At 47.1% G+C, this 15,000-nt stretch overlaps 1 protein-coding gene across 1 annotated transcript in view; it reads left to right on the top strand.

Annotated features, from left to right (window-relative positions):
- Nucleotides 1-15,000, top strand: part of pcdh7b (protocadherin 7b) — a 178,771-nt gene that overhangs the window by 62,662 nt on the left and 101,109 nt on the right. The window contains 2 exon segments of the mRNA XM_084042503.1: nucleotides 7,243-7,368; nucleotides 7,370-7,462. Coding sequence (XP_083898629.1) covers nucleotides 7,243-7,368; nucleotides 7,370-7,462 — 219 coding nt within the window.

Below are 15,000 nucleotides of genomic sequence, written 5' to 3'. Positions count from 1 at the left end.
AGGGCTGTGTATTAAGCTGATCACAATATCTCCAAGCAAGAAGAGTGTATTTTAAATGAACCACAGAAGGAGGTTCGACAACCGTCAATCGTTGTTATCGTCCAACTTGGCACACCTGAGTATTTCTTGATCTCCTGCAGGTGGGGGGATCGGTGAGATCGTTTGAAGTGGATGGTTGGCGTTAAAATCAATCCATCACCCGAAAACTCCACGGCTCTGTTCCTTTTAAATCCATTACCGTGAGCTCCGTGACCCGAGAGGTCACTAGAGTTTTTTAAAAGTTTGGTCAAGTGATAGATCGGCTGCTGGTTACGCCTGTCTGTGCCTGAAAGCCTGAGGGAGCGCCAGAAAAACAAAAACAAAAAAAGAACACCACTTTTGACTGCATGGCGGAACACTGGAAAAAAAAGACCCTGACCCCAGCCAGTTTCTTTCCTTCACCCCCAAACCCCCCCACCCCTCTTCATCTTTTTTGATGTTGTGGGTGTTGTTTGGAATAACGTTCTCCCTTCCTCCTTGTCTGGCTGTTTGCTGGGAAAGTGAAGTAAAAAAACAGAAGTGAGGGAATGCAGAGAGCCGAAGAAGAGCACTGGAGCTTGACTGGGCCAAAAGCTAACATTCAGACTCCAACATGACACCTGAGACCCTCATTCCCCCCATGCCCCCCGCCCCCCCCCCGCGGCAGTTTGAAGTCCTCCCTTCCAATATGTCCATCTGAGCACAGCCCATTCTACCACCCTCACCTCAGGATGCCCCTGGGTGACTCTGAAGGGGGGGCTGGGGGCCTGTCACCCGAAAGAATCTCCTGTCCTTGAGCTCTGGATGTATCTCTATCCAAATTGTCGTCTCAGGTTAGCCCCGAGGCTAGTAATTAAGTGTAATCGAGTACCACCCAAATAGAACCTGACCCCGTCCTGATCAGATTCCAATTGATTTCCACTCAGACATTCACCTTGAGGGCATTTGTCTCATTTGTTACGGGAACATCGTGTCGTTATCTCGCCATCATTTTAATTCAATAATTGAAGGCGATGCGATTGTAGCCATGAGCTCCTTAACGAGCCCCGGGGCTCGCCAGATACGAGCCATGCTAACGTAGCGGCCGCGCCGCGCCGCACCTCGCGACGCGGCCGCTTTGAAACGTTTAGCAGCGGCAAATCGCGGAACGCGTGAATAAGCGAGGTGTTTGGCATTGCACGGCTATTTAGGCGGTCGCTGCGCGCGCCTCTGGTGGTGGTATCACAGGTCACTGTAAGGCTGTCCATTAAAAATGAATCATGGGCTTCTTAATTACAGACTGGCACTTATGGCAATCATGACCACACTTATGTGTCATTCCCAAGTCCCTCTCTCTCTCGCTCGCTCTCTCTCTGTCTCTCTCTGCCTCTCTCTTTGGCTAGTTCTCTTTACAGCCCTCTACTCACTTAACTCCTTTATCTTTACCTCCATCACTCATACCTCCTTCTCTTCCAGCCCTTTTTTTGTTTTTCTTTCTTGCTTGGCTGCAATAAGACACAGGCCCTGTAGTCTTATGTTTTGCGTCCGTCGCCCCAGAGTGCCGCCTCGGCCACAATTACCCGTCACAGTTTCCCGGTAGTGGGTCAGCGCCGTCCGCCACAGGCGCTTACAGCTGAAATTACACACAGCGTGTTTGCCGCCCCCTCCCCTCCACCTCCGCCTCCAACCCAGCATCCGTCCATCCATCCATTCTGCTTTTCTTCTCCATCCACGAGAGAGAAAGTGGGCCTAATTGCGAATGCAGTCATCCAGAGAGGGTTGGCTCACAACAAAACTCCTATTCATGATCGAATAAATAGCACAAACTCGGTCATGGTTGTGTATTCCATACATGTTTAATGCATACAGTTTATGTTTGGATAGTTTTGCGGGCAGTGTTACTGCACTCCATGTAAAACCTTGAGTGTTGGTTGCATTTCTTTGTTTTGTTTTGAACTATTAATGCGTACAGCTTGCAAAATCAAAGCTATCATAAAGCTAGCAAAAATCCACAAGCTCGCAACACAGCGTGCCGAGACATGTTTTGTTAGATCTGCTATTTTCACCAAATGTACACCTATTTTCGCAGAATGTTAACCTCTGCCCAGAATATTAGAAACGCTAGGGGTTTGGTTCACAAAGCCTCGCTTGGGTGAACCAAACGCTCCTGACAGCCCCTCGGCGGGATTCAGTCAGGAGGTGGGGTTTGGTAGGAAATGAAAAACCAAATCCGAGGGGTCACACATTATTGACGTTGAGTGACGCGGTCCTGTTTTCGTTGGCCCGCAGGCTCGATCTTGAATAGGCGAAGCCCCATGTGTTTTTCCTTATAGCGTCCAGGAAATAGGCAAAAGTTGGGGCTTTCAGACGCCGCTCCCAGTTAAACCTGTGGCTCATTTGGCCCGTTCGTTTTTCCCCGGGTAGACAGGAGGAGTTCAGCTCAACCCCTCATATATAGCTGTCCACGGTATGCTTTCAATCACGGGGGCCTATAAGTAAAGGAGAGGGCCCAAATGAGAGGGACCTGCATCTGGTAGAGATCAAGCTGAGTAAACGCTACCATGTAATGAAAACCCATGCAGAATTGAAGCATGGCAAAGCTGTCGGGACAGGTCACAGCGCGGGGTCAGAAATGTGTGTGTTTGTCTCTGTGTGTGACAGTGTGTGTAGTACCTGTATGTCTATGTTTGTGTGCGTGTGTGTGTGGGTGTGGGTGTGCTAACGCTAGCGGTGATTGGCAGCTCAGGGGACCGGCAGGGCAGGAGGTCAGGCGGGGGTAGCAGAGGGGCCATTACTTGGTCAGGGTTAATGAAAGTGTCGGCTCTGGAAACGACCGGCGTCCGCCGAGGAAAGGTCGCCCCCCCCGTGTCATGCGAGTGGGTGTGGCTGTCAGTCTCATCAAGGCCCGGCCATCGTACAGTCTCTCATTAATGCTAACAGTGTCTGTTGGGATAGCCAAGGTCCAGCACTAACCTCCACTGTGCGTGCGTGTTTGTGTGTGTGTGTGTGTGTGTGTGTGTGTGTGTGTGTGTGTGTGTGTGTGTGTGTGTGTGTGTGTGTGTGTGTGTGTGTGTGTGTGTGTGTGTGTGTGTGTGTGTGTGTACTTCTATTACTATACTTGAGGGCCAAATGCCCCCACAAGTATAGTAGAATTTCAGAAACAGACATTATGAGAACCATTTTATGGGTCCAGTGTTGTTTTATGGTTTAAAAAAATACTTTTAGCATTACGCTTACAATTAGAGGTTAGAGGTTAAGTTTAGGGGTTAGAGATGGAGTTATGCCTGATTTATTCTTAGCTGTCTGCCAGTGTCATGCACAGAAAACAGCCTACAGACAGCTTTAGGGTTAGGATAAAAAAATGGCAAAATGGCAATGCTAAAATTGGTGTCATAAAATGTTGATGTCCTCACTAGTATAGCAATACAAACCGGTGTCTGTGTGTGTGTGTGTGTGTGTGTGTGTGTGTGTGTGTGAGGTAATCATGTGTCAGACAATTGTGGTCAGTTTTGCCTGTTGGTTTCGGCCGCGGCTTGACAGCTTTGACAGGTCTCTCCTCACACTGAAAAGTCATCCATGATCTTTGCATGGTACGCAACACAAATGTTTTTTTTTCTTCCATGGCCGCCCGCTGACACGCACTCACATAATATGAGCATCGAGATAAAAAAAAAAGAAAAGAAAAATTTGGCACGGAAAAATTGCTTTTTTATTCATTTTGTTCAAAAGACACAGACGGGAAGAGAACGGAGGTCACTCTGCAGACGGTGCCGGCATCTAAACCGAGAGCCCCCGCGGCCATCTCTGCGTGAACTCCATTTCTGGTCTGCAAACAAATTAGCTTTTTTTCCCTCCTTTCTTTCTATCTCCTTCTCCCTGCAGTGGGAGAAAAAAAAGGGAAATGCAGGTGAACAGAATCTATTTGTTCATTTGTGTGACTTTTTTTTTCTTTCTCTCCCTGCTTTTCTCTGCTCTCTCCCAAACTCAATTTCCCTTCAGTGTACGAGCGCTCGAGTGTTGCTTTTCTTCTCGGCGCTCTTACCAGCAATTCATTAGGCAGCAGTCAAGGAGTCAAGGAGCATGGAGGCCTGGTTTGTACCTCACCGTGCGGCGGCTTTGCGCGACGAAAATAGGCAATTCACAAGCTCACACCGTGTCGCATATGCGACACGCTGTGAGCTTGTGAATTGCCTATTCTTTGGGCGTGCGACACAGACACTGTACCATACGGATCACAAATTAGACATACAGTAGCACTCCACTGTACCTCAACTAGCCATAGTCATTGTTATTGCTTTATTTATTTATTTTACACACACGTATTATTAGCTTTGGGATTTGCAATCACCTCATCAAACGTCTTCTTTTTTGTTTCGTTTTTTTTAGACAATTGAGACAAAACAAACAAACCAACATACTCCCCAGAAAAAAACAAAAATGTTTTTGATATTCAAGCATCTACTTCAAGTGTTATTCCGCTGATAGAAACAGTTCCCCTGCTAGGCCCCCCGTTTTAATTATGCAACAAATGTTTGACTATCCAAGTGAAATTCTTATGAATATTTATGTCAATTCATTTGTTGAGTGTTGATTGTAATTACATGGAAACATGATTTATTGCCAAGATTGCTGCGTTAGCCAGCCAGCCAACCAGAGAAAGGGGAGCCAGGGTGGGAAATAAATAAATGCAAATTTCGGCACACAGTGAGAAGAAGAAGGCCAGTTTTTCTTTCTTTTTCCTTTTTTCTTTCCCACCGAGTGACTTGTGGGAAATTTCATTATCAAAAGGAGAATCTAACACAGTGTCTGTCTGGCAGAGATTCAGAGGCACTCAGGACGTCACAATAACCAAGTGGCTGGCCTTTCTAAGATGACCTGTCACCCACTTGCTCGGGATGTAATTTATGCGTGTGTGTGTGTGTGGGGGTGTGTGTGTGTGTGTGTGTGTGTGTGTGTTTGAGAGAGAGAGAGAAATCCCTTTGCGTGTTGGTGTGTACACATGTCCGTGTACACACCTATACGATAATCTGTCCAACGTTCCTCGGTAGCGTGGCACGATGTGTAAACGTAGACTTTGGGCGATGCCTCGCCGAATGTGAGCGAAGACATAATGTCAGGGTCGGGACAGAGAAGCGTATATTGTCGCTGTCGGGTGGAAACCTTGTATGTAACGGAAACTTTCCGAAATAGTGAAAACAGCCAATCTACAAGCTCACAACGCGTCGCAATGCGACGCGTTGTGAGCTTGTAGATCGGCGGTTTTCAAAATGTTTCCATGACACTCTTATATGACGAAGTAGGACATTAAGTGACAAAAAAAAAAACGCATACAAAGTTGAAATATGGAGATACAAGGTTTCTGGCCGACATCGACGATATTAAAGGTGCAATTCACTGTAACTACTGTTGATGGCAGTAAATTTGAGCCTGTCAGAGACGACGGCCTAGAAATGGAATATAGAGAGAGACGGAGGGAGTCAAGAAAGCCAGAATGCTTGAGTAATGGGCCTGTGTTCCGTTTAATATTCTCATGATCGACGGAGGTGGCGCGCAAGATGGAAGGAGAAAGGAGAGAGAGAGAGAGAGAGAGAGAGAGAAGAACAAAGTCGAGGCCTTGTGAAGATGTCCGGCGAGGAGCGCGGAGAAACGATGCGCCGCGCGGCAGAGAGAGAGAGAGACATGGGGCGCCGTGGCTGTGTTTGTATCTAATTAATGAACACCATTAGCTATTCGTTATGCCATTTATTCTGGTAATGACCGAGCACGGTCTTTCATTCCTCGCCACATGCCTCCCCCTCCTCTTCCCCGTTGTCTCTCTACCATTACCTTTCTGCAGCTTGGCACGCAGGCAGGCTGCAGAGAGAGAGGGAGAGGGAGGGAGAGCGAAAAATAGAGAGTAAAGGAGACAAGGATGGAGAGTGGAAACCATCCTTTCCAACATGGAAGGTGGGAGAGAGAGAGAGAGAGAGAGAGAGAGACCTTATATACAGTAGCTTTAATGACATGCTCTGTCACTGCTTAACTCAGCCGCTGGTCAATAACACCTTAGTGCAGCCTACACACATTGACAGCAGGAACCCACGGCTTAACGAGAAAAACCTGCGCGTGCATACAGTACATGTGTTGATCCGGAGGCGAGTGTCTATGCATGAGCGTGCGTGCATTCCTTTGTCTGTGTGTGTGTGTATAGGCTCACGTGGGTGTTTTCATCTCAGTACAGTAGATATTACCTGTGTGTGTGTGCCTGTGCGTGTTTGTGTGTACAGGCTCTTGTGGGTGTTTGCCTCTCAGTACAGTATAGTATATTGCCTGTGTGCGCGTGCCTGTCTGCCCTCGTACACCCCCCCCCCCCCGCGTTCACGTTGCCGTGCTCCGTGGCGCCGGCCTCGCGGCCTCCCACCGGGACGCGGCTCCATCACCTTGTCCTCTTTTCAGCGTGCAGGTAAACAGGTGAACGGGGCCGCCGCGTCCTTCCCCCCTCCTCCCCCCCCCTTCATTCCCTCTTAGCTGTATTTAACACAAACAGTTCAGCTGCCTGGCGTGCCCGCCTGCCCTCGGCGCCGTGCGCCTCAAGGGCGCTTGCGAAACAGCTCCCTCCGTCACGCCTCCCCCCGCCCCCCCTCGCCCTCCCCCCCACTGCACCCGTAGGTGCTTCTTCTGCAGAGGAGTTTTTTTTTTTTTTGAAGGCCGCGTCGCATAACTTATTGTTCCTGTATAGTTTGGCTGTGGATGTGATTTGGCTGGCTTCGATGATGTCATGTGCAGCAGGGTTTTTTGGTATTTTTTATCTGACAAAGTGACTTTGGAATATATAGGCTGGTGATTAGAGCGAGCCCCTAAGGTTTCTCCCCTGCTATCTCCTCGCTAATTCATGACTTCCCCCTCTGTGGACTTAAAGACCTTATATATAGTCTTCCCGAAGCCCGATTTATACTTTGTTTTACGAAGGCACTGCGGACTGAAAATAGCCGATCTATAAGCTTAGAGATCGGCTATTTTCAGTCTGCAGTGCCGTCGTACAATGGGGCATAAATTTCGCATTACCCTTTGCCTCTGCCTACTCAACGGCTGGCATTTTGTCCCCCAATGCCATCTGTGATCTCCCCCCTGTCATTTCAAAGCAGAGCTTGAAACTGCTAAGACTCTCTGCTAAACTGTTCCAGCAGCAGCTATAGCAAAACAACAAAACAAAACACGCAGAGTCCCGTTGTGTAGTGACCCCGGGCCATTTGGTTTCTCTTGTAGCCGTTTCGCCGGGTGACCTTCTCTGTGGTGAGCCAGCCCCAGGACCCCCACCAGCAGGGATCGCTGCAGAGCTGCTACGACAGCGGCCTGGACGAGTCGGAGACGCCGAGCAGCAAGAGCTCGTCGGGGCCCCGGCTGGGCGCCCTCCCCCTGCCAGAGGACAGCTACGAGAGGACAACGCCGGATGGCAGTGTCGGTGAGGCAGAGCACATGGAAAATGGTAGGGGCAAAACATTGAAAGGAGATTAAAGAGAATAATAATAAATAAATAATAAGACGCAACACAGGAAACGCAGGGAAGCACACACACACACACGCTGTGATCCCAATTTAAATACGTTAATTTCACTTCAGTTGACTGAGGATTTTACAATCACACACAGACATGCACTCACACACACATGCGTGCACACACACACACACACGCGAGCAACTGCCGATTGCATCCAAGGTAGTCAAGCACATCGGAGCATAGATAGTGACTAATCTATTGCACACAAACTAAGGTGAGGTGTGTTTTTTTAAAATATTATTTTAAGATTTTGGCGGCGTAGGGCTTTAGTTGATGTGTAGTTGGTTTGAAAGCAGGCCTCAGAGGTCGAGTCGGGCCCATACTGTTCCGAGATGTTTCGGTTTTTAATTTGCCGGGCGTGTGGGATTTGATTAAAACGGCCGCTGAGATACAGTACACGTGCTTGAGGGCTTGAATCGCGATGACGAGGCTTGTGGGATTGATTGAAAGTCTCCGGGTTTGGTTTGAAAGACCTGGGTAATTTCATCAAAGGTTTTAAGAGAGACAGAGAGTGTGTGTGTTGCAGGCATAGCCGTTCAGAACCAAAGCCGTCTAAATTATTTTTTTCTGTCTATGCTTGCTGCATAGTCTTTTCAGCGGCTTTGCAATTGTCAATGAATTTCATTTGGAACTTAGATCTCTCAACGCGACGGCGCATTGATTTACAACATGATCTCTCTATGTTCACTTTGATTCCTCTAAATGAATTTAAGGGTGCAACAATGAGGGTACGAGTTTCTGTGTGTGTGCGTGTGTGCGTGCGTGTGTGGGAGCTCTTGATTTGGCCCAGATAGCTGCTGTACTGATTTGCAATGAGGAGCTGGCTTAAGGCCCCTACAAAGCAGTTTATTTTCTTCTAATCAGAGGACTGTAGGTTGAATTGATGTTCTGTAGGTGGTAATGCAATAGGGCGGGCTGCCCTGAGGGTCCGGGCAGGAGAAAAGCCCATTGTACTGTCGGTCTCTAGGTAGCTTTCATACCGCTAGCCTGTACTAGTTTCCAAGGCCACAGAAGCACAAGCATTCACGTTTGACTTGGTATGTGTGTGTACTTGAGGGCGTGTGTGTGCAGTTGTATTTCTGACTTTGTGTCTGTGGGTGTGCACTATGCAGGGAGGTTTAGTCATGGGGGTAATGGTCCTACTCATAACCTCGTAGGCTAAGGCGTGTGCTTAACAAGCGCTAGCTGTCTACAGTCTGCTAAGCCTGAGTGCCGCGGCTTCCCCAGAGTGGCTTAGGATAAGAATATTCAAATGGATTCAAATGGCGCAAGGACTGTGAGTCCTCATTCACAAAATATCCACACCCATGTCTTTGTCTTTAGAAACACAGGGTAGAAATAGCACAGAGGGTCGGCATCTTATGAACGCGAGAGGGAAGCACATCAATCGCAGCAGTATTGCCAATGATTTTACATTGCACACGGAAGCGAGGACAAATTATTGGCAAAATGAGGCTCATTGAACGGATGAAAGGGTCTCCTTATGGGGTTCGAAATGACCCCCTGGTGGGCAGGAACTCAGATGAATCAGACAGATGCAAGGACCCAAATGGGCAGTTACACAGGTTGCCTCGCTTTGCCTCTTTGCTGTTTCCTCTGCATGTGGTACTTAAAGCAGATTGAAAACTATATGAACTCTTGCGGCTCACACTGGGACGCAGAGTGTGAGGTGGGTGCAGCTCCCTATTAGTATTTAACCATATGAGCAGTGTTGCCAGATTCTGGGAGAGAAACAAGCAACCGGGTATAGGAAAACAAGCCCAAAAGAAGCGACTATGGGTCACATGAGCACTTTAAACATGTACATCAGCTATTTTCAAATACAATCTTGGGGGAAAATGATAATAAGCAGACCTGGCAACACTGCATATGAACCCTACTGTAGCGTCCCTGTAGATCTGCTATGTTTGGTCGAACAGATTTGGTGTTGGGGTAAAAAAAAAGGAGCGGATCTAGTATAGAGCCCTGGGGGGACCCTAAATATATATAGGGTTTAAGTGGTTAAGACCTGTTCTTTTGTTTACTGGCCAAATTAGCCCCAATTAAAGGCTCATTTCAGTTTGGTCTGCGCTTAGAGTAATTGGACTGGGCCAATCGATAGCAGACGCCATGATTAGATCAAAAACCTGTGATCAGCTTATCAGTCAAACCTGCCTCTGTTGAGAAATTAAACACAAATAAGCCGCAAAACTGGCACAAATAAGTGTTTTGTTCCGAATACAGACACGGCCCATGTGTTTTTGACGGATCGAACCAGGGGTGTAACTAAGTAACTAAGTACATTTACTCAAGTACTGTACTCAAGTACAATTTTGAGGTACTTTTACTCTACTGGAGTATTTACAATTGTCTATACTTTTACTTCTACTCCACTACATCTCGGAGGAAAATATTGTACTTTTGCCCCACTACAATTATTTGAAAACTTTAGTCACTAGTTACTTTGCAGATATACATTATTATGTTATAAAACATACATTGACCACTTTAGCCCTATTGTATACCTACACCTATTTGAAAATAGCCGATCTACAAGCTCACAACGCGTCGCATCGCGACGCGTTGTGAGCTTCTAGATCGGCTATTTTCAAACATTTTACTACTTTTGCTTTTGGTGCTTTAAGTACATTTTCATACCAATACTCTTGTACTTTGACTCAAGTACATTTTTAATTCCGGGCTTTTACTTGTAACAGAGTACTTCTACATTGCAGTATTGACACTTTTAAGTAAAACATTTGAGTACTTTTTCCACCACTGGATCTAACGTGCTTCAAACGTTACATCATCATACTAGAACGAGTCTATCTCACAATGTAGGGAGACATTTACAGTACAGTGCATGTCGTGAGTTAATTGTCTTTGTCCGTGCTTCCAGAACACGGGGTATAGCAGTGCAACGGGGCTTTTGGAGCTGTATTGTCGAAGGAAGACAGTCAAGGTCAATCCATGAATCAGGCTACACTGTATGTCTGACAGTCTGACTGAAACAGACCGAATGAATGCTGCTGCACACTATCTGTTGTACGATCAGTTGATTTGGCTTGCGTAAGAGTGTGTGTGTGTGTGTGTGTGTGTGTGTGTGTGTGTGTGTGTGTGTGTGTGTGTGTGTGTGTGTGTGTGTGTGTGTGTGTGTGTGTGTGTGTGTGTGTGTGTGTGTGTGTGTGTGTGTGTGTGTGTGTGTGAGGGAGCGTGTGTTGCATCAGGTGAGGGATATTGGATACACCCAGATATAGATATTTCTGTTCTGCTTATTTGTTGTTGTTGTTGTTGATGATCTTATCACATCCGCACCTCAACCCATGAATACAAAAAAAATCTCCTTTCTGCTCTGCATCGGTTGTGTTTCTCAAAGCACATCTTTTTTTTATGTCACCGTGATTTCCAGCAGTCCGTGCTCAGGAGCCATATATGGCGAGATACCATCTAAGGCAGGGGTTCTCAAAGTGGGGTCCGGGGACCCCCAGGGGTCCGTGGTGTGGTTCCAGGGGGTCCCCAGCAAAACAAATTCTAAACCCTTTATCCATATTTTATACGTTGGCTATTCAAAAATAGCAGATGTACAAGCTCACAGCGCGGCACGAAGTGACGCGCTTGTACATCTGCTATTTTTGAAAACGTTTGAATATCGAAAATGCTTGAAACATTTCGAATCATTTAGACAAATCTTCTCTTCTGGGGGTCCCTGGCACAACATCTTTTCAGATGGTGTGGCCAAATACATGTTATTTTGGGATGAAGAAGTGTGAAAACCACTGCTCTGAGGTTGAGGCCCTGCTGGCTCCGGTCATTAGCGTCTGGCCTCATGCTGCAGTCGGAGCACATCCTCTCTCTCCCCGGTGCTCTCTGTGCTCAACCTTTACTCCATTACAATGGAGAGTTATATTATGAAGACGGAAGAAAACAAAAAAGTTAGCAGATGGCTGGCCGTGGTGTGTACAGGATCCACCCAGGCGTCGTTAGACACCAGTAATTGCGGTCGTTTATGTTTGTGTGCGTGCGTGCGTGTGTGTGTGTGTGTGTGTCCGCGCGTGTGTGTGTGTGTGTCTGTGTTTGTGTGTGTGTGTGTGTGTGTGTGTGTGTGTGTGTGTGTGTGTGTGTGTGTGTGTGTGTGTGTGTGTGTGTGTGTGTGTGTGTGTGTGTGTGTGTGTGTGTGTTTGTGAGTGCAATAGAGATTTGTGTTGAGAGAGGGTTCATGGCTTCTGCTACCAGCATGAAACAGGTCAGGGAGGAGATTGGTGCGTGTGCGTGCGCGTGTGCGTGTGTGTGTGCGTGCGTGCGTGCGATGAGAAAGCCAGGAGAAAGTCGGTTGAAGGCCAGATTCCAAACCTAAAACCCCCAACCTTGAGAGACCCTGTGCTGTGAGTGGCACTTTGAAAGCAACCATTAATAGCTACCACAGCACAAACAATTTCCTCCAAGGACGTACTGGGTGCCTTTTTTTTCTTTTTATTGTTATTGATTAATCTATCTCATGGGTTTGCGTTGTGGTTACATCAGGTTTGATTGCTATTGATTGGTGACATCAATCATGGGTTGTGGATAAAGAACGTTGTCCCTTTGGAGGCTCACGTTCACACTGTAGATGCATTATGACTGGACATAATGGAGCCGCGTGGGGATTGGCTGATTCACAGTGGGGGGACGGGGACGGGGGACGGGGGCGGTCAGAGGTTCCATCAATCATCTCACGATCAATATGCAAGCATATACTGTACCTTCGCCACTGCAGTTCCTTCTCTCTCTTTTTCTTTCACACACACATGTGCTCACACGCATGTGTGTGAGCACAATCAGCACAGTACACAGCCATGCATGTATGGGCCAGTGGGTTCACCCTTTTCTGGATCAGGCTGCTCTCGCTGCCGTGTTCAGTGGTCAGATGGATGGGCCACGTGCATTTTCAGAATTGTTTCAAACAATTCTGATCAAACAATTGATTGTGTTCTGGCTTGTATCAATGGAAATAATGTAGTATACTTAAAGTTCCTATTTATCTGTTCACAATGAAAAGTCAAGGTTTTACAGAATAAATAATAAATAGTTTATGTTTTACATATGCATATATTTTTTATATTGATGTTAATTATCAATACAATCATAGAATTTTGCCAATTATTTGAGGGACCCACTTGCAATATCTTCACGGCCCACATGTTGGGAGTGGCTGCTGGTCCATGCATCCCTATGTGCATTGGCATTCCTTTCCACTCTGCACAAACATACCCGGGCACCATGTTCTCTTATTCTCTCTCCTCTCTCCTCTAGCAAGGTCAGTTGTTGAACTTTAGTATTTTTGCTCTGGTCCAGTTGGTTCCATAGAGAGCGTGGCAAATGAACCACCTACCCTTCCATCCTGGACGAGTTCCTCCAGAGCTAGCCGGCCCCCGAAACAAGGAGAACTATACAGTATAGTGGGGCCGCCACGGGAGCAGATGAACTTTACCCAACCACCATGTACCATGAGGTTAGAAGTTCTCTGCAGTTTCTTCTTGGCACAGACTTTCCTCAGAGCGAAGGACTGAGTGCTTCTGAGTCCATTTTACAGTGTACAGCGGGGGTCTTCAACAGGGGGTCCGGGACCCCTAGGGTGGTCCTCAGAGTTACTACAGGGGGTCCACCAAATCTTTGTGTGATATGTTTTTTACATTAACCACTTGAACGTACCACTTGATTTTTTTCGCAAAGAGGTATAGGTGTAGAGGGAAAAAAAGAGCAGACCAAGTAAAAACAAAAAAGTTTAATCTGAAACACAATTTTATACAACATAGACGAGGGGGGGGGGGGGGGGTCCCTGCTTCATCTCTCTCTCAGCTAGGGGGGTCCTTGGCCTGAAAAACATTGAAGACCCCCGGTGTACTACAGTACAGTAGAGAAGCTAAAGCTCCGGCATGGGTTGCATCAAGGTGTGTAGCACGTAGTGTGTACGTAGCACGCCCCGCCGTTCCCCTCTTGGCACGAGGGGTGAAATGTGTTTTGCTTTGGTTTGCTTCTCGACGCACAGCATGGGAATCTCCACTTATTCCCTCGTTAGAGATTCCATAAACAGCTGAGGAAAACGTATAGCGCTATACCGAACCACCTGATTAAAATGCTAACGTAGATAGTTAATGAGCAATTGTACGAGGCGCTTGCGTTGTCAGAGGGGGTCAAAGAAGTCCACTCCCGTTATTGATCTCCACACATCGCCAAGGCGGGGGAGAGAGTTGTGGAAGAGTTTTCATCTTTTACCGAGTTATAGGCCAGAGCTACGCCTCTGAATAGCGTGGCTAGCTAGCTCCCTGTTGCCCTCGCCTCCGCGTGTGAGGTGAGCGAGGTGTTTGCCACGTAAGACCTAACCCCGCGCGAAGTGGAACACCGCCCCCGGCTCTGAAGATGTGATATCATTTCTCCGATAGTTCACGTTATAACTATAAGCCACATGCTGTGTGCTTACAGTATGTGCTTATATGTAGAGGTCACAGCTGCCACGGCGGTTTTCCCATTGAATTGACAGTGAGTCATTATAGATGCTACGGTGGTATGGAATACATATATCTATACGTAACACAGACACAAACAACGCGGTTGACTTTAACCCTTTTCTGTTCTCTCAGGCAGGCCTGAACTCCGGAGATACTGTAGAGGCAGCTGTATAGCTATTAACATGCTGCTAGAGGCTGAGAGCATGCTGGTGGAGGCTTGTTAACATCGTCGTATAGATACATAATTATGAAATACATACCGTAATCCACTTTGTTGTTTAACTTAAATGTTCTCTAAATCAGTGGTTCTCAAACTTTTTGACGTCAAGGACCCCCAAAATGATATGTATTTGGCTGCGGATAAAATCTGCTAAATAACTAGTAACTAAAGCTGTCAAAACATTGTAGTGGAGTGAGCACAATATTTGCCTCTGAGAAGTAGAAGTATAAAGTATCAAATAATGGAAACACTCAAGTCAAGTAGAAGTACCTCAACATTGTACTTAAGTACAGTACTTGGGTAAATATACTTAACACCACTGATCTACAGTATGTCGTGTCACAGTACTGCACCACACAGAGAGAAGAGGGGGAGGGGGGAGGGGAGAGAGAGGGATGGAGAAAGAGTCGAAAGAGAAGAGAGAGTCGAAAGAGGAGAGGAGGGAACAGTGGTGGAGCTTCCACTTCTAGCAGAGAAGGCAGAGAGAGATTGAGACAGAGGGAGAGAGAGAGAGAGAGAGAGAGAGAGAGATTAACAGTGCAGATATGTTGGAGAGTCTGTGTAGCAGGATAGTGCTGACTGTTGATGTTAGCATGCCCTGCACGTTTCCCTGCTCTGGCTGCAGCTACACACACACACACACACACACACACACACACACACACACACACACACACACACACACACATGCGCGCGCACACACACACACACACACACACACACACACACACACACACACACACACACACACACACACACACACACACACACACACACACACA

Source organism: Gymnoscopelus microlampas, assembly GCF_963454915.1.
Source record: "Gymnoscopelus microlampas genome assembly, chromosome: 19".
In the NCBI taxonomy this organism is placed as follows: Eukaryota; Metazoa; Chordata; class Actinopteri; order Myctophiformes; family Myctophidae; genus Gymnoscopelus; species Gymnoscopelus microlampas.
This window is presented reverse-complemented; position numbering and strand designations above follow the sequence as displayed.